Source organism: Bipolaris victoriae, assembly GCF_000527765.1.
Source record: "Bipolaris victoriae FI3 unplaced genomic scaffold scaffold_190, whole genome shotgun sequence".
Classification (NCBI taxonomy): domain Eukaryota; kingdom Fungi; phylum Ascomycota; class Dothideomycetes; order Pleosporales; family Pleosporaceae; genus Bipolaris; species Bipolaris victoriae.
Window position 1 is genome coordinate 2,821 of NW_014575202.1, and position 21,451 is coordinate 24,271.

At 46.9% G+C, this 21,451-nt stretch overlaps 9 protein-coding genes across 9 annotated transcripts; 4 read left to right on the top strand and 5 right to left on the bottom strand.

Moving 5' to 3' along the window:
* Positions 1-948: 948 nt before the first annotated feature.
* On the top strand, positions 949-1,551 carry COCVIDRAFT_43038 (hypothetical protein; the record flags this gene model as incomplete). The annotated part of the gene is made up of 2 exons (XM_014694942.1): positions 949-1,108; positions 1,187-1,551. 2 exons carry the CDS (start codon positions 949-951, stop codon positions 1,549-1,551), a joined length of 525 nt encoding a protein of 174 aa, XP_014550428.1.
* Positions 1,552-3,533: 1,982 nt separating this feature from the next.
* Positions 3,534-4,266, top strand: COCVIDRAFT_115485 (hypothetical protein; the record flags this gene model as incomplete). Its single annotated transcript, XM_014694943.1, has 3 exons — positions 3,534-3,612; positions 3,658-3,773; positions 3,982-4,266. 3 exons carry the CDS (start codon positions 3,534-3,536, stop codon positions 4,264-4,266), a joined length of 480 nt encoding a protein of 159 aa, XP_014550429.1.
* Positions 4,267-5,261: 995 nt separating this feature from the next.
* Positions 5,262-5,594, bottom strand: COCVIDRAFT_73015 (hypothetical protein; the record flags this gene model as incomplete). Its single annotated transcript, XM_014694944.1, has 1 exon — positions 5,262-5,594. A coding segment is annotated over one exon (333 nt), but the record flags the coding sequence as incomplete, so codon positions are not given.
* Positions 5,595-10,788: 5,194 nt separating this feature from the next.
* COCVIDRAFT_115471 (hypothetical protein) lies at positions 10,789-11,109 on the bottom strand (the record flags this gene model as incomplete). The annotated part of the gene is made up of 1 exon (XM_014694945.1): positions 10,789-11,109. A coding segment is annotated over one exon (321 nt), but the record flags the coding sequence as incomplete, so codon positions are not given.
* Positions 11,110-11,303: 194 nt separating this feature from the next.
* Positions 11,304-12,722, bottom strand: COCVIDRAFT_31827 (hypothetical protein; the record flags this gene model as incomplete). The annotated part of the gene is made up of 2 exons (XM_014694946.1): positions 11,304-11,689; positions 11,744-12,722. 2 exons carry the CDS (start codon positions 12,720-12,722, stop codon positions 11,304-11,306), a joined length of 1,365 nt encoding a protein of 454 aa, XP_014550432.1.
* A 342-nt stretch (positions 12,723-13,064) lies between these two features.
* Positions 13,065-13,757, bottom strand: COCVIDRAFT_115467 (hypothetical protein; the record flags this gene model as incomplete). The annotated part of the gene is made up of 1 exon (XM_014694947.1): positions 13,065-13,757. One exon carries the CDS (start codon positions 13,755-13,757, stop codon positions 13,065-13,067), a length of 693 nt encoding a protein of 230 aa, XP_014550433.1.
* A 920-nt stretch (positions 13,758-14,677) lies between these two features.
* On the bottom strand, positions 14,678-14,974 carry COCVIDRAFT_115473 (hypothetical protein; the record flags this gene model as incomplete). Its single annotated transcript, XM_014694948.1, has 1 exon — positions 14,678-14,974. The coding sequence occupies one exon, from the start codon at positions 14,972-14,974 to the stop codon at positions 14,678-14,680; it is 297 nt and encodes a 98-aa protein (XP_014550434.1).
* A 2,448-nt stretch (positions 14,975-17,422) lies between these two features.
* Positions 17,423-19,231, top strand: COCVIDRAFT_43041 (hypothetical protein; the record flags this gene model as incomplete). The annotated part of the gene is made up of 3 exons (XM_014694949.1): positions 17,423-17,804; positions 17,892-18,992; positions 19,059-19,231. 3 exons carry the CDS (start codon positions 17,423-17,425, stop codon positions 19,229-19,231), a joined length of 1,656 nt encoding a protein of 551 aa, XP_014550435.1.
* A 1,545-nt stretch (positions 19,232-20,776) lies between these two features.
* COCVIDRAFT_21113 (hypothetical protein) lies at positions 20,777-21,241 on the top strand (the record flags this gene model as incomplete). Its single annotated transcript, XM_014694950.1, has 2 exons — positions 20,777-21,070; positions 21,101-21,241. The coding sequence occupies 2 exons, from the start codon at positions 20,777-20,779 to the stop codon at positions 21,239-21,241; spliced, it is 435 nt and encodes a 144-aa protein (XP_014550436.1).
* Between the last annotated feature and the right edge of the window lie 210 nt (positions 21,242-21,451).

Here is a 21,451-nt window from a genome sequence, read left to right on the forward strand (position 1 = left end):
CTAGGCACCGTCACTCTCAAATGCTTGCATGATCCGCCGCCGTATCTTACACAATGCGCATGGCATATCATGTTGTGTGGGTCTTTCGTTACAAGCAAGGCTTTATTCGATGCCGTGACAGTGTTTCATACTGAACGTGAATCTAGCTGCAGGATATATGCGTCTCTCTTAGGACTACCAGCCATAGACCAGATTGAGCTTTCAAACGTCGAGCTACCCGTTTTCAGGAATCCAGGTCTCAACACGAGCCAGAATGACGCACTCACAGCGGCAATGAAACACTCATTAACGCTCATATGGGGACCTCCCGGAACAGGCAAGACTCATACCATCATTGTCATTCTATGTCAGTTGCTCCGACAACTGCCGAAGTCCAGGTTCCTTGTTACAGCACCAACACACAACGCAGTCGACAATATTCTAAGAAGATTCATAAGCAGTAAGAGTGGAAAGAAAACAGGTACTAATGCTGTGAGAGTATCAACTCAGGTGAGCTGAGTCACCACGAATACTTATTTGAGGTCCAGCTTCTAATATTATCTCCAGCTGTCCAAAGTATCACCGGACCTTTGGCTCTTTACCTGCGATGCAATGCTGGGCCAAGATCTTACGAGCAATCCGTCTAAACGCCGTAAAGCCCAGCAGCGAATTAAGGAGGCCCGCTTGGTCTTCACTACATGTGCCGGCGCAAGTCTTGGTTTGCTACGTGACGAAAAGTTCGATATTGTTCTCGTCGATGAAGCTTCCCAGCTGACAGAGCCTGCGACACTTGTACCGCTTGTTAAAGGATGTTCGCGTGCAATCTTGGTGGGTGATCATGTCCAATTATGCGCTACAGTACAACAAACCTCTTTGCTTGTAGGTTATGATGTCTCGTTATTTGAACGTCATTACATCATGCAAGAACACAAAGGGGTAGCGAAAGTCATGCTCAGCATCCAGTACCGTATGCATCGTACTCTTTGCCACTTTAGCTCTACAGAGTTCTATGATGGCAGATTGGATACTGCAGTCGCGGACGACAGTCGACCACTTCCAATTTCACGGTTTCCTTGGCCGAAAGACAACCGGCTGGTGTGGATTGAGATTAACAGCCCGGAAGACTTGGGTGAGTGATCAAAAGCCAACTCCGGCCAGACCGAGCTTTGCAAGCGTGTCGTGCAACTCCTTACTAGCCCCATCTCAGGTACTAGCTCAAAGCCTGCAGAACTTCAGCAACGATCATTAGCTATCTTGACTCCATATACTCGGCAGAAGGAAGTACTGAGCAGTACCCTTCCTATGGCCGAAGTATCTTCTGTTGATGGTTTCCAAGGCCGAGAAGCAGATGTTGTGATCTTTGTTACTGTGCGGTGCAATTTATCACGCGATATCGGTTTTCTAGCCGATATGCGCCGGCTCAATGTTGTTATGACTAGGGCAAAGTGTGGTGTCGTGATTATTGGCAACAAGGAAACGCTTACAGGAGGTATAGAAGTGGGAGACGAGCAGGAAGAGAGTAGGAAGGTTTGGCAGCGGTTGGTCAAGAGGTGCCAAATGGTTCAGGTTTAGGTAGATATACTGAAGAGGATTGGTAGTTCAAGACCCTGTGGCACTATTGTCTCTGTACCTCTGCTAGGTTGCGGCGAATCAGTGGGACAGTGCTGAAGGGTAATATGTAAGATCAATCAGACATGAGTTGGCGTAGCATATGGCAATGATGATGGCTACCAACTATCGAAACCTATTACAGACGTGATAGATAACTTCCTACTACGGTCAAACTAGCGAGCGGAATTATGTATAGTGTTATTAGGCGTTAAGTTATTTACTTAGTCTTAAATTAAAAGTAAAACTTAAGCTTAGATTATTACGACTAATTCTACGTATAGTTATACTGGTTAGATAGATACTAGAAAGATCTATTTAGTAGTAGATTGCGTAATCTCGAACGTCATAGATAGATAGGCAGTGATCGATTAATCACAGCTATTATTCACAACGTCTGATTGTCAGACTGTGAGGGGTTTTCTGATCAAGGATTGATTTGGATCACTGTGATAAAAGACTGTGATAATTGATCGTGGAGTTGGAATGTATTGATCGTCCTGATCTCTGTCTCTCCGACGGTGCGTAGGCGCGCCGCCTTATGAGAGCTATCGCTATTGCTTTTTGTATCAAGTAGGCGGATGAGTATCAGCCTTGCCTAGGGGTAGGCCTTGGCGCTCGGCTCTGATCGGCCCGTATCACAGAATCCGGGTGCTTGATCGAGCACCCGGATTCTGTCACTTATCTGACACTAATAATCGATCGATCATAGATACTAGATGTGGTTGTAGACCACCTAGACTATAATAGATATCAGCTGAGTAGCTTATATCTAGTTACAATATCTTACTCCTGCCTGCTAAACATCTCACACAAAAGGTTTGACAAATCTAATCTATTCGATAGACTAACATGTATTAAACTTGTGAAGTAAAGTAACTAGTAAGAGAGTACAATTTGAGTTGACCACAACAAGAGTAAATAATGAAATCCATCCATCCTTGTATGCTCATTGTCTCTGGTCCTGCCATCAGAATCTGACCCGCCATCACGTGATCGAGCCCCGCGATGATCATTACCTTCTGCCGTGGACGTCCATAGGCCTTCAGCCATCTCGTCACTTGTCAAGGGGAGAATCCTTCTTGTTACTTGTAACAATGCGCTCGCCTAGCTGGCGTACTCGCTATGCAGTCACGTCACGTTATTCGGAGGTTTAGAAAGATCAAAATTTTACCTCCGCTAACGTGCATCTCTTCTAATTCGGGAATATCTGCTAGATGATAGAATTTCAATATCGTAATTTCCCCGGATTTGTGAATCGAAGATTATTAGTGCACAGGTTTTTCTCGAAGATAAGTGATAGTAACAAATTCGATTGGGCCTAACACTACGATCAGTTAGTTTCTTTCGGAGTTTTTTATCAACGTGTCTCACTTGCGTAGAGATGGCCTAGGGAACTGCCGATCGCTGGAAATAAGCCCAAAGTAACAGCATTACAATATTAAACCGTGATAGTGCTTCCCTTTGCGAAGCGTGTGAACATTCAAATACATCATCAACATTCAAAAAACCATTGGAATTGTCTTCTTGATTAACATCAAGACTCATTTCTGTTTCTTTTCTCCTCGCCCTTACGCTGCATTCTGCACGTCTAGTTGTTTTACAATGAACTTGGCTCGCAGCAGTTCTGATTCCTTAGTACATTCTCACGATGGGCTGCTAGGGGAGAAAAATGCTCGACCACGTACACTTGTCTCTAGCTGTAGCCTTCGGGCCACTATATTTTACACTCTTGCAAGCTTGATATGTGGCACTCTCTTTATCCAATGCATTCTCATGGTTGAGGTGCTCCAATCACGAGGACAGTCTCTATTACGGAGTGGTGACGACATAAACGGGATAGTCCCTAAGTGTACGGTGCCGTCCAAAACATTATGCCATTAAAACTAACTTGTTAATTGTTTACTATTGTAGTATCTACGCAGATTACACATTCACGTGATGAGATGGATCTATATATTTCGAACTATACTTCTGATGACGATATGGCGATTCTGCGCCGTCGATGGATAGAATTACTTCCTCGTATGTATTTCCTACGACATTGAATTATACATTGCTAACGTGAAGTTGTAGTTGGGGATATTGTACATGTAGAAAACCCCGAGGGGTATTCCTATCTACTCGATCCGATTATTCCTGGTCCGGGTTATGTTGTAACTTGGTACCATCAACTGCACTGTCTTGTAAGTAAGCTAGTTTCCGTCTATGTGTAATGGGAGACTCAGCAAGCCAAGAACAACCAATGAGAGCATAAAGATAGCGAGTTTCACGAAACAGCGCTGTGTCTCATTGGCTGTTCTCGGTCCACCAGGTTTCTTGTTGTACAGTGACGAGCGTTGCATTTCTCATTTTGCATACACGTTATGATACCCTTTTTCTAATATTCAAAAGTTTTTTCTAATGAGCGAATACGATCGTCTTCTTCGGCATGGACCAAATGGTAAAGAGAGGTCAATACCTGCAGGTTCCTCTAGTATACATACTAGGCACTGCTTTGAAATCTTGCGTCATTCAATTCTCTGTCATTTGGATATGACACTAGAAGGTGGCAGTGCGCCATTTTTCAATGGAACTACAGGATTCGGTCACGCTCATGTTTGCCAAAATCGGCAAGAAGCTATTGACTGGATGGAGAAAAATAGGGCCAATGACAATAGGATGATTATTAGGGCATAGTTAAGAATAGTTAATGTCTAACTAGCTCACCAAAACTGATCATCACCACAACGAAATGTCAGCACTAGTTACGATGGTATTTTGCTTACGGAGGTGCCTCACAAAAGTTTTGTCCTGCCAAGAATAATTTAGCCGAAATCTGGCCGCTCCCCTACACAACGCCTATCTCTCCCCTCTATATACTCATTGCCACCTTGTAGCTCAATTATCTTTGGAATATGTATAAAAATACGCTCAATCCAAGCTTGGATCTTGGCTTGTGGGAGATCTCTCCAGCAATTTAGCCAGATTCTAGTTGCCTCCGCTCTTGACTGTCGAGCTCCTTTCTTTGTAGTCTCTCTCTTCATGTAGAACCAGCATGGCTCAATACAGTTACAGTCTGGAGAGTTGCCAGGCCAAAGTAGTCTCTCGACGTTAGATAGACTATATACAACGTTCTGATACTGGTAGGCGTGCCCAGGTGCCTTATCCTCCATAACTACGGTCTGAGGCCTGTCTTGGAGACACTCTTTGGCGAAAGGAATCAGCTTTGGGATCAGAACGCAGCTCTGATATCTCTGCCAGTCTATACCACCTTTAGACGAACGCACTAGCTTGCCTGTCTGCTCTGTCCATCTCCATTGAGGCTTCCTGCGAGGCTTATTACGTAGTCCTGTCCTTCTCATAGATGTGGACAGCTCCCACTCCTCTGGCTGGAGAGGCTCGAGCTCAGTATTAAGCTGCTCAATCTTCCGAGCAGCGTCCTTTTTCTCCACGTTTGTCTCTGGCTGATAAATATGGCATGGACCCTTTTTGTCATACGAGAAACAGCCCCAGAACATGAACTCNGAGTATCCCTTCCACCTCTCACGGATACAGCTCTTGACTACTCTCTCGTCTGCTTTTCTCCAGATTCTATAGCCGCCACGCCGGTGGTTGAGTACGACAGACGTCTCGTCTGTCCAGATGACATTCTTCCAATCCTCTAATGTCCAGTCCTTATGCTCTAATGCCCACTTAAGACGAGCACTCCTCATCTCCTGTGTCAGTCCAGGCTTCCTCGTCGGCTTGGTCTTTCTGTATCCTGCTTCTCTTAATACTCTCCAGACTGTAGTGCGTGATATATTGACTCCTTGAAGACTGAGAGCACCAGCAACGTCAGCGCAGCTCTTCTCTCGTCCGTATCTATCACGTCGTACTTGTTGGATTATCTGCTCCTTTACCTTATCCGTCTGCTTTGAAGGTCGGCCAAAGCGAGGGGCGTCTTGTACGTGCTCTGGGAGGATCTTAAGAGGGAGAACGTTTGGCTCGAAACCAGCCTCAATAGCTCTACTATAGAAAATTTGTACTTATACCCGAATGTGCTGAATTCATTTTAGCCGTGCCTAAGCGCATTCGGATTACGGCGCCGCCGCCGGAGCTGCAGCCGCGGGGGGAACAACCGGGTAAGTGCGTGCGCGCGCAGCTCACAACACCGCAGCGCTCAGCCATATTTGCAGTATTGTACTAGTTACTGTCAATAACAGTCAATACCATACAATCTACAGTCGATTTCTACTGTATTGAACATACGTCACTACAGCTTCTGCAGTCCTTACATCAAAACGATGCCGGCGCCTCCAAAGCAGCGATGACGTCGACAATCGCGGAGCTCTACGCCAACTTTCACGCAGGATACCAACGCTATCACCACGTATATCAACGGCATTACACTCGAGGAGAAGAGCTTGCCATGGCAAACCGTAGTTGAAAACGTCGGTGTCGTTAAAAAATATCACAATGAGCGTGGCCAGCCCAACGAGCAATGGTGTAGCAGAGTTATCCAGCAACTACCCGTTGCTAATGGAGGTATCAAGACCGACAAAGCTATTGTGAAAGAAAAGCACGACCCAGAACAGATTAAGCCGTGCCTGCGCTACTGTAGTATTGTGGCACGATACGTGATCGAGCTCAAAAGATCAGACGGGCGACCCGCAATCGAGTAGATAGAAACAAGCTGATATTTGATCACTGTAAAGGATTAATTGGAGAAGGTGCCTTTCTACGTACGAAAGAAAATCGCAATATATACTACGATCTAGTCACGTGATACTACACCACAGTATACAATTACAGCTGCGCCCAAATGCACGGGACTGGCGTAACGTGCTTTGGTGTGATCAGATTCGTTGGACAACTGGCTCAAGGTATCCAAAAAACACCATATGCCGAGCTGGTGTTAAACATTAATACCATCCCAGCGATATACAGTATGATCCCAAGCACAAGCACGACTTGGAGCTGTAGCAGCATTCCCAAATATATGCTGTCGTGAGCTTCAATTTTGCGTTCGCGATACCATACGACGCGAACAACAAGAATGATAAAATGAATACAGAAGCCTATTGTTACACGAAGTTGGATGCTAATACTTCTCTTGGCTCGATCCGGGTTAGGGCGAGTAGGAATACGTGAATAGCTCCGTGAGAGTTGTCTGGCGATTCGTAGTGGAAAAGAGTTATGGTGTAGTAGCACGTGACCAGACTGTCGATATTTATTTAGATTTCTGTTCGGAGTATTGTTATTATTCCATTATAGTCCTGTATCAGCCGTTGGCTATTATGTAGGACTTTGGCTCTGTTCGGAGTAGATAGGCATCTTCTTCACTCAATTCACTACTAGGGATCGCTATTCGACTATCTGATTGCGGGTCGCCCCTTGATCTTCTTGCGCTCAATCTCCTATAGTGCCACAGTATATATTTAGCTTAAATTCACAATTGAAATATATCGTTATCATTAAGGTGATATTATCGTTGTGATAGGCCCGTGCGAAGCACGAGCAATTTCATTGAAGTTCTGCTACAGCAGCCGTTGGGCCCGAGTATTTATTTCTTTATTTCTTTAACGTGGTTCACAAGCGAGTCGCCCACTCAAAATCTCACCTAAAATCGCGATTAACATGTCACGGCGCTGGCTAAGAGAGTGGCGCGCGACGCGCTGATTGGCTGCGCACAGAATCCGGGTGCTCGGGCCCGCACCCGGATTCTGCAAAAAGCAATCGTAGCCTGTCTGAAGTAGCTCCTTGAGCTACGTCCTGTCAACTACTCTGCGCTAACCGTAGTACGAGTCCTGTTTGATACTGTCTGTAGCAATAGATCTTCATATTCGTGTCTGTCTATCTACCTGTTGAGCTCCACCGTGACATAACTGTTAAGAGTAAACCTCGAGTGGAAGTAATATAAGACTTCTGGTGTCAAGGCTCTTGGGTTGGTTTTCGCGGATGAAGCAACGGTGTATGAACAGTCTCTGCAAGTAACTATTGTATTGTAGGTACTTGTACTCGTAACTTAAGTTGAACACAATGAGCCATAAGGGCTCATTGCCTACTACTATATACTTATGGTGCTCGTAGCCCTCGCTCAGAGGAGTCCGAGGATTGCTCGGTGGCTTATGTACAAGGAGCATGCCAAGATGCCTCCTCGGGCATGCGCCACCGAGGAGTCACGTGATACGTACCCCCGCGTTAGCTACATATGGCTGGGTCGACTGGTCGTCGATGCTTCTTAACTTAACCGCCGTGCCTCCTTCCTTCAGGTTCGTAACAATAACAGGGGTCTTTATTTCTAGAAATAATTGATAGAAATCTCTAAAAATCTTAAATAAGAACTGCATTTAACGTCAAGGATCAGTAAGTGGGCCGGATCAGTTAGTGGGCCACCTCACCAAATCTGACGCGACGTTCTGCGCAATTGATCTACAACAACGCTATAAAATGAGACAAAACTTAAAGGATATAATTTTTTATCTAGCTCTACACTGAGTTCTTGTGTGGCCTTGAACGTGGCACTTCGTGCACGTNGGCGGCGCGCGCTGACGTCGCTGACTGGTCTCGCTCTGCTCGACCTCCGCGACCACCCTTTCCGCCTCTACAGCAAGCTGACGGGCCTGCTGCACCTGGAGTACTCCACCAGAAGCAATATATTGACGCTGTTGATCCTGNTTTTGTCGCTGACGCTGATTTTCTTCACGTAGCTTCTTATTTTCCTCTGCGAGTATTGTCGCTGATTGCATTGCAAGCTGAGCGCTTTTAGCAAGCTGGCGTATNGCAACGCTTGTTGGACTCTCTGGCTGCCGGCGTAGTCGCTCTTGGAGATAGCGCACCTGCTGCTGAAGCTGCTCTACTGTGTGCGGTGTTTCTGTCTGCGCTGCGGTCTGCGTCTGCGCTGCTGTCTGTGGTGGAGAAGGTGTTCTAGCTACTGTGAGCGACGACAGAACGCGATTTGGACAAAAAGGAATAAGGCCTGCTGCCTGAAAGCCTGCCTGGATATTTTGCTGCGTGAACACTGTCTGTCGGATCCGTGTATAGGCTGTGAGGAAGTCTATCTTATCAACATGGTAGACCCCATGGCGGGCGAGCTCCTCAACCTCGCGTCCGTACGCGCGCTTAAGAGGGGAGTAGCAGCTTACGTCTAGAGGCTGGAGAAGATGGGAGGTGTGAGGCGGCATACAAAGAGTAATAATCTTATTCTTAGCGCAGTACTGATCGAACTCTGGCGTAGCGTGGCTGCTATGGCCGTCTAGAATAAGAAGTCGATAGACTCCAGCTGTACGAGCGGCTGTATGCTGGTTAAAGTGCTTTACCCACTCTACACCAAGCTCGTCTGTCGTCCAGCCGTTATCTGAGACGCCAATAGCCCAATCTAGTGGAAGATTTTGGTACCAGCTGCTCTGGTGGACCTTACCAGATAGTATTATAAATGGTGGGAGAGACCAGCCAGACGCGTTGACGCACTCGATCGCTGTCACCCACTCGCGATTACCTGGCTGGACGACGACTGCTCTGCCAACTCTATCAGCGCTAGTGACTACCTTCGACGTTGCAGCGACGCCCATAGCGAATCCAGTCTCGTCAAAGTTGTAGATATCTTGGTCTAGAACGCCATGCGCCTGGCGCGTCTCCTCTACTAGCTTAAACCACGCTGCGATTGTAGCAGGATCTTCATATAGGGCGCGCTGGCTATTAAGCCTTCTACTCCACTTTGTCTGAAGCTCTGGCTGGCTCTGGATAAAGCGCGATACCCATTTCTTGCCTACAGGTTGTGGAGGTGGATCTTGGCCGCGCGCGGCAAGTAGAGCGTCTGCCATTCGTCGCACGTCGATAATATGGGGCGGAAATCCTCGTTGGTCAAGGTCTAGGATCCACTGTACGAGAGACTGCTCTTCAGTTGGCGATAGCTTGCGGTTAATAGAAGCTATCTCTGATCGTGCCTGGATACCACGAAGACGTCGTTGGAGCGTTGACTTTGGCACGTCATACGCTACTGCGAGGGCGCGCACTGATTGTTTTGGATTCTTACGATAAGATGCCATAGCAAGACTTATTCTACCTTCACAAGAAGTCTGTATAGAGCGTTGTTGTCGCGGCATTATGATGGTTGTGAAGAGAGTTGGGTCAGGTTGGGTGGGGTGGCCCACTAACTGATCCGGCCCACTTACTGATCCTTGACGTTAGTTAGTTCTGTAACGGGCTGGTGCCCCTTGATCTTACTCCTCGATTGTAACGATGTTACAACTTCGCTAAGTATTGAGCCAATCCCAGAGCCGGATCGGAGGAAGTATCGGCCGCCCCTTCATCAGCTATTCGTTTCTTAGTCGGATCCGACTCGGACCCGACTAGGATAGGTATATATTGAGACACTCCCTGTAGCTAGCTCTGTAGACTTTTGATATCCTTTCTTACAAGGCCTATAGGTGTCTATTCGAATCAAGGCTCGTTTGATGTCCCACGCACTCCCATATGCCTCTGAGTGACACTACTGCCAATACTGATCCGAGCAGTCTTGCCTGCGCCGTTACATCGATGGGATCTCGGGTCGTCTCACAGAATCCAGGTGCCCCGAGCAGCACCCAGATTCTGCGCACATGTCTGAACGACGCTCAGACGCCGGACCATGTCGGCCCGATCGTTGCTCAGGCAACTGGTATTGTATATAGATAGCTACGTAGCCCAGAAGCTTAGCTCCCTATCGAATACAACCTCTTGTATACCTCGCGATTGCTCCACGGAGCGCAGCCCCTTACAAGTTCTAACTAAGTTTATAGAATAATAACTAGTATACGTCTAAAGATACTAAGCTAGTAAATCTAAATCTATTCTCTACTCTTAATATTATAGTAATAATGTACGAAGTAAATAATATTATAGTTAGTTAGGTAATTGACGTTTTTTGTCAGCTGCCGTTCGTGTAACGGCTTGACTTACTGGTAAGCTGAAAGCCGCTCCAGCCGCTCTCAAGTGAAGCCCAACTCTCTCAGTCAAAGGACAAGAGTCGGACAAGATTCAGACTTGGGTCGGACATGCACCTGACCTAAGTCGGACATGATCCTGACCCAAGCCTGACCCTTCCAGGACAAGAGCCAGACCAGGTTCGGACCCGACCCAAGGGCGGGTTAGTTATCTATCCTAAGCCTGGCGGGTATAAAATGACTAAGTCCCACAAGTAGTTCTTAGGTAGATTTTTGATATTCTTTCGTACAAGGCCTATAGGTGGTCTTTCGGAATCTAGGTCTTTTGTGATCCCACGCACTCCCATATGCCCCTGAGTGATCCTTCGTCCGATACAGATCCGATTGACATTACCTGCGCCGTTACAGTTCGCGACTGAGTTTTGTTTTGGTGCTGGTGCGTTAATGTTGTGAGCTCAACACCATTTTTTTGAGCTGCGCGGGATGTAAGTTGACCTTCCACATCTTGCGAATCGATTTCCGCAATCGCTTTTGCGAGAGCTGTCGTGGTGGTGGAGATATCACGTGTTGAAAACGATGGGTGGATATTTTGATGGGGCAGATGGCGTTGCATTGGTCGAACTGTTGCGCGCACTGACTACTCGGGCCCAGGGATGGCGTCCCGCCACCCATGCTGCGCATGGGCCCTCGCAAGCTTAGGGCCCCTGAGCTCAACGATAAATATACGCTCAACAATAATTGCAGGCGTTTAAATCGCAATTATTTAGTAGCTAGTATATTTTCATAAAATCGATTCGGGAGCGATTATTAAGTACATATATAAGCTACTATTTACAAGTCTCTAACCTTATCGGAGTGGTGCTCGTCGAGTAAGTCGTCGTTGTAGAAGCGCGACAGTGGCGATGAATAGTCAACAGAGCTCTCCTCCGAGCTCTCAGCGTCCTGCTCAGATGTCTGTTGCGTATCAAACATAGCCACCTCCTCCGCCTGAGCTTTCTCCTGCTGCTGACGTACTTTAAGAGCTGTCGTGTCGCGTGTGGCAATGTATATAGTATATGGGTCGTAGGGCTGTCGGGCTGCTAGCCCTAGCCATGCAGCACCTGTCGGATCGTGTACGATAGATCTGTGCCACCTCTCCGCAATAGATCTACTATTAATTAGACACCAGGAGCTCTGCGCACTTTCTTTTATTGACGAGATATCATATTGTCGGAGGCCTAACGTACGTTGTATAGTTGTCCCCTCTATATGTCGCCTTGTAGACAGCTTACCAAGACGTCGTATTGTAGAGAGCTTAAGCGCAGCAATCAGGCGCTTTGTAAACTTAAGATTGCGCTCTTGGAGCTTTCTTTGTATCTCCATAAGCTCGTCTTGCTCCCTTTCGATCACCATTCGTCTGGCGTCTTTGGCGTATAAAGGTCCTCCCTCGTTTAGGCGACGTCTGTGAACAGCTCTCTCACGACGCTCTGCACGAGCAATCTCAGCAGCCTTTGTTTGTTGTAGAGCTTTGGCAAGTCCTTGAGTAGCCTGGGCCATTGCGAGGGCGCCTTTGTAAGTAGTGTCTAGGGCGCTGAGCAAATCGTCGTCAACATCGTAGTCCTCCCAGAGACGCTGTTGTAACTCTGTAAGCTGATTATTGAGTATGCGTGTCGTACGCGGAGTCCTCCAGTCCTGGAGATCCTGTGGAGCTCCAGCGTTGTCTCTGTAGACTTCTGCTGGCTGTAGATCCACGCGGGGCACCTCCATAAGTCTAATGGTGGCAAGGACGACTTCTGGAGCCCATGGAGCTAGCCCTGTACGTCGCCAGCCACTTCGTATTGTGTTGTAGGTGAACGTCTGACGTCTTATTTCATCGAGAGTAGCAAAAAAGTCGTCCTTTGTGATCTCTCTAGCGCCTGTACGCGCCGCCCAGTCAAGCGTCTTTCCATGATACCATTTCAATGGCTGAAAGCAGCCCACATCTAGTGGCTGCAAAAGATGCGTCGTATGTGGGGGGAGCGCAACTGCGAGTATACGATGGAGCTCACAGTACTCTAAAAATTCGCGCGTATCATGAGACCCATGGCCGTCGAGAAGTAGGAGCCTCCATAATCCTTTCGTACGAGCCTTTGTTTGTTTCTCAAAGTGCTGGATCCAGTGGAAAGCTGTCAGATCTGTTGAATAGCCCGAGGATGTAGTATTGATAAAGTAATCGTCAGGAAGATCAGTTGCCCAGTAATCAAGGATTGATTTGCCCTTGACAATAATCATAGGCGCGATTGAATGGCCAGACGCAGAAATACACTCTACAAGGCTAACAAGCTCTCTGTTATTGGACGTTGGCATAAGGACGTCGCGTCCATGTTGTGTGTAGACAGCCTGCCTCTTCGAGATGCCCATCCGCAGACATGTCAACAATCAAGCCAATCCAATCTCAGCCTCGGGATTGGATTGGCTTGTCACTTTACCCTCTAATAGTCGGATTGGATTGGCTTGGCTTGGCTTGATAAGATTAGATTGGTAAGATTGCAATCTGATCAATCTAATTAGTAATTAAAGCGCTAATAGTTAACTATAAGGTTACATAGATAGGTGATATTAGCTATATCACAACTATTCTTGGTGTTGAGTTTCGCCGTCGCTGTCGATATCGTCAGCCCATGTACTAATACTATACAGCGCGTCTAACTCGCTGTCAGTCCTAGTATCTTTGAGGCTGACGCTGACGCTGTCGCTGCCCAGCCCAGCTTTGAGCCACCGCCGTACGCACTGTATCGCCGCCAAAAGCTGAGGTTGTATCCCGCGTCGGCGAGGCTGCAGTAGATCCCCAAGCTCGCTGAACACGCGCTCACACTCGCAGCTTGACGCTGGGATAGAGAGGATATCCAGTGCGAGCTTACTAAGACGTGGGTAGCGATCGCTTACGGACAGCCAGTATTTGATTGGATTATTATGGTGTTCAGAGTCCCTTACTGCGCGCGGCTCATGTTGCTTCCATCGCTCAAACTCGTCGTTGGCTATAGTGTCGTCGCCAGTAGTTGTAGGATCGATAATGCCGTCAATAACGTCGTCAATATCATTTGAGTATATCTTCGGCCGCTGTATTGTAGGTAAAGTAGTATTGCAAGTAGCCCATAAGGCGCGAAAGCTATTATTGTTAGCTTGAAGCCACTCAGTCTTACACTGCTCCCACGACTTCTCGCAGTATGTTTTGTAGTAGGGGTGGAGTACTACAGCAGCGTAGTAGGCGGGCGTCAAGTCTAGCTTTGTAAAATACTCGTCGGCTTTCTTCCACGCTGCGCGCATGTTGATTGTAAGGTGATCCTCAGGCGTCTCGCTGTGGGCGTTATAGTTGACGCTACTAGCGTGCTGGATATGCTGCTCGTAGTAACCGAGGATATATTCGAAGACTGGGATAGCCTCACTGATACTGCCAAACCTACCAGATTTCCCGCGCCCTTCAAGGCGCTTCGTGGCGGATTTCAAAGGCTTGAGCACATCCAAATATTCCGTAACTACTGCCCAGTCATGTGCCGTTAGGCCGTCCGATCTCATCCACTGCGGCACGTCAGACAGCTTCTTGCCGCGAGATCTCTTCCATGTGTCCGCCACTCGTACTGCTTCTATATGGTGGTTGGCGTACGCAGTAATAGATGACTGTGGCTTTGTAGCACGCTCAAAGCAAGCGTAGTAAGAGTTCCAGCGAGTAACAACAGGCTTGATAGGCTCGAGGATCTTAGGCCTCTTATCTTCTGATAGGTCCTTGTGAGCAAGGCGCTGAAAGTTGTTGAAAAGCGTATACTGTTGCGGCGTTTTAATATAGCTCAAAACGTCTAGAAGTACGCCTAAAGGCCCATCGCGCCTCCACGCGCTCATATACCTGTCCTCAGTAGTAACCTCACTTACGCTATTATCGTAAGCGTCGCTGTCCTTGCCCCAGAGTAGCATTTGTCCAATGAGATTGAGTGTATGAGGGCCACAGCGGAGGCGACGGTGGACAGCGTCAAAGCCCATCTTCTGCGCGATCGCGTCTACTGCAGTGTCGTTATTAGTTGCGTTGTCAAGGACAAAGTAGCCAATACGATCTGAGTCGATATTGAACTGCTTGAGCGTCTCTAAGACTACCTCCGCGATCTTCTCGCCAGTATGAGCGCCTGTCAACTGCGGCAGCGCGATAGGTAGGTCTATTAGCTTGCCATCGCTGTTTACGTAGTGCGCGACAATACCTAAGAAGCCACGCTTGCCACCCTTTGTTGTCCAGCTATCAAAACTGATATGTATCTTACTTTGTGCCCGCGATAGCTCCTGGACAACCCGCGGCTGTAAGTAGTCATATAGACGCATGACGTAACATGAGACGCTGTTGTGAGATGTCCATAGCGCTGACTCTGCTCGAGGGTTCGCTGCTGCGATAAGATCTCGAAAAGCTGGTGACTCGAAGGTGGAGAGAGGCTGGTTATCCTGGACGAGCCAGGTGACTGCCGCAAGTCTAAAGCGCTGAATATTGAAGCCAGAGAGCTCATTCGCGATCTTCTGGCTAACCCGATCGCCAGTAAGTATAGTCTGGAGGGTATCAACTATAGTAGCACGGGTTTCTTTGAGAGGCCCTTTGTTGCCATGGCCAGGCAGCCTCTCCGCTAGATGCCGCTGAGCCGCTGAGGTCGAATTCGTTGTCTCATATATAGTAGCAACACGTGCCTTGATGCGCTTATGCTCATAGCAATAGCGGCATATATAAAAGAAGCGTGTAGGATCCTTCCGTAGCGCAATGCGGAAGCCGTAATTGTATATCCAGCTTTTCTTCTGGCGAGAGGATACCATAGGCTTCATATACTGAGGAAAGTCATCCCAGTTTAGGCCTTCAAAGCTATCCTCCAGGTGCGCGTCAAAGCCTGTATCACCGGGCTTATCAGTCGCGAGTGTGGCCTCCTCGCTGCCCTCAGTGGGCGGGACAATAGCCTCTTCAGTCTGCGTCTCGCGCAGTCGCGTCTCGAAAGTCGATGCCTGTGAGGCTTCAAGTATAACTTGCCGAGGTGATAGACGAGGTGACAAAGGCGGGTTTTCGATAGATATAGACTGGCTTGGAGTACTACAAGGCATGCCTCGAGACCGCTTTGATGGAGTGCCAAGGGTGGCTTGGACGCGTCTTTTTGGTGGCATAATTGCAATTGAGTAAGGGAAAAGGCTATAGATGAGTAGATACGAGTGGCTGACGCGTGGATATTATTAATAGTAGAGCTCGATTTGTGTTGGTAGAGTTGTGGGTGTAATACTAATTTCTTGAGATACCTAGTGCTAACGCGCTGCCTCAACCCTATAATCTGGCTATACAGACCCACTTTTTGCCAAAATAGGCATATGGACTGTGCGCAATCCAGTCAAGCCAATCCAATCTCAGCCTCGAGATTGGATTAGCTTGTTACTCACCTCCAACAGTCGGATTGGATTGGCTTGGCTTGGCTTGATGAGATTAGCTTGATAGGATTGCAATCCGGCTTGATTGTTGACATGTCTGCCGACAGGTCACTCAGGTGGTGGAGTGAACTAGTGGTACGGCGAAAAATACTCCGCTCAGTGCTCGAACGAACGGCAAAGCCCGGATGTGAAGGCATGCAACCCGATATGGAGCAGGATAGGTACAAAACGTATTATAAGAGATCGATAGACTCGCTAAGCATCCAGTGGCGAGCTGCCGCATGGCGGTAGAATGGCTGGAGGCGAACTAGACACTACTCAATTGAAGATCATGAATCGCTAGGCTTAACTACTAGCTAGCTCTCCTCTGCAGATGAAACAAGCATGGTTGTGCTGAGGATTTGCCTATGCACGAATATCGAGCGATTCTGTAATGCCAAGTATTAGCGCAAGGTTGAGCATATAATACAGTATTACCAGGATAGACATCTAAGTAGCCACATCTAGAAACTTGTTGAGTAACTCCCGGGCATGTGGTGTTATGTCGTTTCAGGGGCCAACACGGACGATAACTAATCTAGAAAGATTTTGAGGAAGTTGATTTAGAAGTTCGCTGGAACCTCCGGGAAGTATTGGTTCAAGATTGACCCATGAATAGCTACGGAGAAAACGCGACTGAAACCGAATGACTACCTATCTAAATCCGCAATTAGTAGGTAATGCGGAGATATGAGGGCTGATGTCGGTTGAAACATCCAAGTCATTCTTTAACGTACTTACTCGCTGTTATCGTGTTTTTTTTTTTAGAAAATCATTGAGTAACTGCCGAGTAGTGGTATTGTATCGTTTTAGGAGTCATTATGGACAATAATTCGGAAAATAGATTTTGCAAAGAAAATACGCTCAAAAATACCGAAGAACTTCGGGAAAACATATAGTTATCCAGCCTCAACCAATACCCGTGCGTACAACTGTAGCGACTCTACGTTTCTTGCGGAATGGATGATTAGGTGCTATGAATCAGTCAACGCAATTATTTAACTAACTAATTACAGGTTCCTTGTTAAAATTTACCCTGTCTAAAGCTTGATCTATGTAACTACCCATTTTTTTCTAACATCCATTCCTCCCAACGCCTGCTTTCCAAAAACCAAGGCATACCGGGACAGACATTAGGTGTTAGTGCAGGGTTAGAAGATTAGTGCATATCGTCCGAAAACTATTCGGTTAAATCACTTCCACACCCAAGCACGTCTGGGAGTAATCGGTAATTGAGGTCTCTTATATCTACTACGTGTATCTACCCCTCGTATTAATGTATATGTTTAGTATCACATTTGTTACTTTAACCCAGAGTACTTGATTGTCACATTATTACCAAATTCGGATTGGTAGTTGATATATTTTGTTCAGTTCAATTGCCTACTATACGTGTTTCTAGAAGTATGTTACCTATTTATTAGATCACCTGCTTCATGCACTGCAACGTGACTGATTTAATCTTGCGCAGAGGATCTTTAGGATTGCAGTTGCTCGGCGACGCAATAGCTGGGATGATGGGTTGGCCGTACAAGTTTTATGAGCACACCGATGCGGGCCATTTACATGAACTTCAGAAACTATATCGGTACGGACTCTATGCCCAGTTATCCCTATTACTTCCTCTCGCCATCATTTTGGGAGTGAGAGGAGTAGTCTGGCTGGCTGTAGGCTTCAAGCATAGGAACGGTATCTATGATTATGTAAGGTATCGGAAAGAGGGACAACATAGGACATATAATATTCCCTCTATCAAAGCAAAAGTCAGCCAATGGAAATGGTGGCTAGAATGCGATTTCAGACTTGCTAGTCGTACCTACGGCACACGTGGGCAGCTTCTTTTTGGGAGTCTATGCACTTTATGGTTCTTCTTCCTTTGTTTCGCTGAGACTGGCAATAGTAAGTTGTTCACTTAGATGTTGAATATCTATTTTACAAGATCTATGTATTAGCAAATTATAGGCGTTTGTCACTAACTTAGAACAGACTACAACCAATTAGCTAAGAGATTCGGCATGGTCGGTACAGCTTTGTTGCCATCTCAGATCCTTTTGTCCTTCAAGCACGCCAACCCAGCTGTCATTGCTTTTCGCACAACCTACGAGAACATCAACAGGTGGCATAACATTATTGGAAAGATAATTTATGTCATGCTTACATGCCATTTTGCGCTTTACCTAAACAAATACGTACAGACGGGCGTCTTGTCACAAGTAATCCGCCATCACCTGTTCATTACTGGCTTACCGGCATTTTTGTTCTTGAGTCTATTGAGGTTCACGTCTTTAAAAGTGGTTCGGCGCTTTTCCTACCGGGCATTCTACATGACTCATCTCTCGATGGCCTTTGCCCTTCCCCCTATCATATTCTTTCATGTACGTCCTACAAGGATGTACATGATCGAAGCCCTATCGCTTACTCTCGTTAATGCAACGCTACGCCGGTGGTATGCAATCACTACACAGGGTACGGTACAGCGAATTCCCGGTACAAGTTTGAAGAGGATTATCTTTACAGTCCCATCTGCTATGGCGCGAGATTGTATAATCTTTCCAGGTTCTTACGTTTACATCTCCAGAAAATCTTATACATGGTTTCGACTTCCAAATGCGCAGGGCCTACTTGGAACGCTCACATCTAATCCGTTTACGGTAGCCGCTGTCAGTGAGGAGACGTGTGAGTTAACCCTGATCGCGCGCCACCGGAACGGACCAACAAGTCACTACCTCGATAAAGTAGCTAGTACTGGCTATCTGCAAGACAACAAGCTTTTCATCCGTGTTGAAGGTCCATATAAAGTTGGAAAGTATTTTCCTGACCTCATTGGCACTAGTTTTGGTCGCATTTTGCTTTTCGCAGGAGGCGTAGGGGCGACATTCACCTGGCCAATCTATCGAAATATCCTCCAGAGCCGCTCCGAGGCACGAGTAGATATGTTTTGGGCCGTGCGGTGCCCTGCTGATGCTAGTTGGGTCGCTGATAATATAAAGGAAAGGTTAGTAGACGACAGCCGGATGCACATCTACTTCACCGGTGATACCTGGCAATCTGATGATAACGAGAGGTTATCAACAAAAGACACCGAAGGTATTGAGTTAGAAGATGAAGAGGGACCATGCCTATATAGTAGGGGCAGCTTAAAGTATGTAATAGGGCGCCCAAACCTAAAGAATATTGTAGACAATGCTTTTGAGGATACCCAGGATCGGGTAGCACTGCTTGTTAGTGGTCCGGAAGGACTAACTAAGGACCTTAGGCGGCATGTTGATGCCTGGGTTAAACAGGGACGAGATGTATGGTGGCATGAGGAAAGTTTTAGTCACTAACTAACTAACTACCTGTTACGAACCTGAAAGGAGGAGGCACGGCGGTTAAGTTAAGAAGCGACGGCGACCAGTCGACCCAGCCATATGTAACGCGGGGGCACGCATCACGTGACCATCTCGAACTCTCATGCACGAGGAGAAGTCTTGGCGTACCTCCTCGTACATATCCCACAGAGGAAAGCTCCTCGCGCATCAGCCACCGAGATATCCTCGGACTCCTCTGACCGAGGGTTGCGAGCACCACAAGCATATAGGAATAGGCATTGAGCCCTTATGGCTCGATGTGTTCAACTTAGGTTACGAGTACAAGAATACTATACGGTTACTTGAGAACCCTTTTGTCCTATTGCACCCTATTGCTTATCCGCGAAAACCAACCTCTAGAGTTCTTGACACCGAAGTTCCTTAACTACTTCTACTCAAGGCCCTTACTCTTAACAAGTTCATTTAAATACGCAGTGGATAGAGGCTTGAACATGACCATGTCGAGCGGCTGGAGTTGGTGAGAGGAGTGAGATGGTAGTACTACGAGTAATATTCAGTGGGAGTCGCAGTAGTCGCAGTAGTCGATAAAGTCAGGGGTAACGTGGCTACCATGGCCGTCTAGTAGTAGCAACTGGTAGTCGCGCTTTACTTTGTCTTTAGTTTGGCGGTCGAATACCTACTTGAGCCAAGATACTCCTAACTTGTTATTGCTCCAGCCCGAGTTACTAGTAGCAAAAATTATCTAGTGTAGGTCGGGTTATAGGTGCCGTGAATTGTCGTCGTGAAGGCCACTTTTGCCCTCAAAGATCACCATAGGGTCTACCCCGCTCCCATCAGCACAAATACAGCCAATAGTTGTTATCCACTCCCTACTGCCATCTCTCACAGGTGCTGTCACCTTCTTTTGGTCCCAAAGTTGCTTTGAAAACACCCTTTTGACCTACAATTCACCCTAGAAAGGAAGCCCTTTTCATCCATATCGTATATATTGTGCGGCTGGATATCGTACTAGTCAAGTTTATCGTGAATTAGACGGAAATATCTGCGATATAGTGTGCTAACGTGCATCCCTCCGTGACGGTCACGGTCGATGCCGGTAGAGGTTTTGATGGTGATATGTCAAAAAGTGGAGTAAAGGAATGATTGATTGAATCAGGTGGACGGAGTCCAGTTATGCCTGACCTCACAACATGATATTCGTCCTGTTCCGCTTCAAAAATCTTGTAACCCAGCTGTCTGACGGCTCCCATTACGTGATACTAGCCATACTTTTTTTTGACTATAGACCTCGTAAGTGGTATATCACGCACTGACCAACTACTTTGTTATATACTTGACAAGTTCAGTTTCATATTGTAAGCCCAGAAGTACCATGTATAGTCACGTGCTTGCTCACTGACTAATAACGCTGTATTTAAACTTGCTCCTATTATAGTACTCAACACAATACACAATACTTTCTACATCCACAACTGCTTACACATATGATACAGAAGGGTCGGCGAGACACAGGACTATGTCTACTAAATGCAGTAATTATTGAAGCAAATGTCCAGCAAAATGGTGCTGAACTTGAGGCGGGTTTATGCCACCAGTAGTGGCGGTGAGGCTAAGTACAATGGCACACCACCACAAGAGCTAAAGACTCCACTAATGATTCTTACGCTTGAGCGCAATATTGATTGTTGCCTTGCAAACGAGAACTTGTGTGAGAACATCAGGCGTACGCTAGCTGGCGCGTTTAACCTTTCTGTCGCTGGCGATCAAGCAATTAGTGAACTAAGAACAATGACTTCAGTTGTGCAATCACGACGAGCTCGTCAGCAACGGTCTCGTACGACACTCAAATCGTCAGTGAGTGTCATCTATCTACACCATGCACAGCGGAGTGCAAAGGGCAGACTTGAGACGGAAATAAGAGAGCTTAGAGCTGAGTATGCAAGAATGAAGAGCGTGTCAATCGCAAATAAAAAGCGACAGTTACAAACTTATCAGCCTGCACATGATCAGTTGCAGCTTGTGTAGAAATAAATACGGAAATTGGCGGGGTTGATGCACTATGTGACTTTGAATGATCGCATGCTGAAAAGTTTATCGTATTNAGGATCAGCGCTTGCCGCAGTGAGTAATCAGCTAAGCTATGGCATGGATAAACGTCCTCAAGGTCCCCAATACAGTTAATTTCTGATTGTTGATCAGAAACTCGAACCGAAACGGTCCCTAACAGTGTGCTCG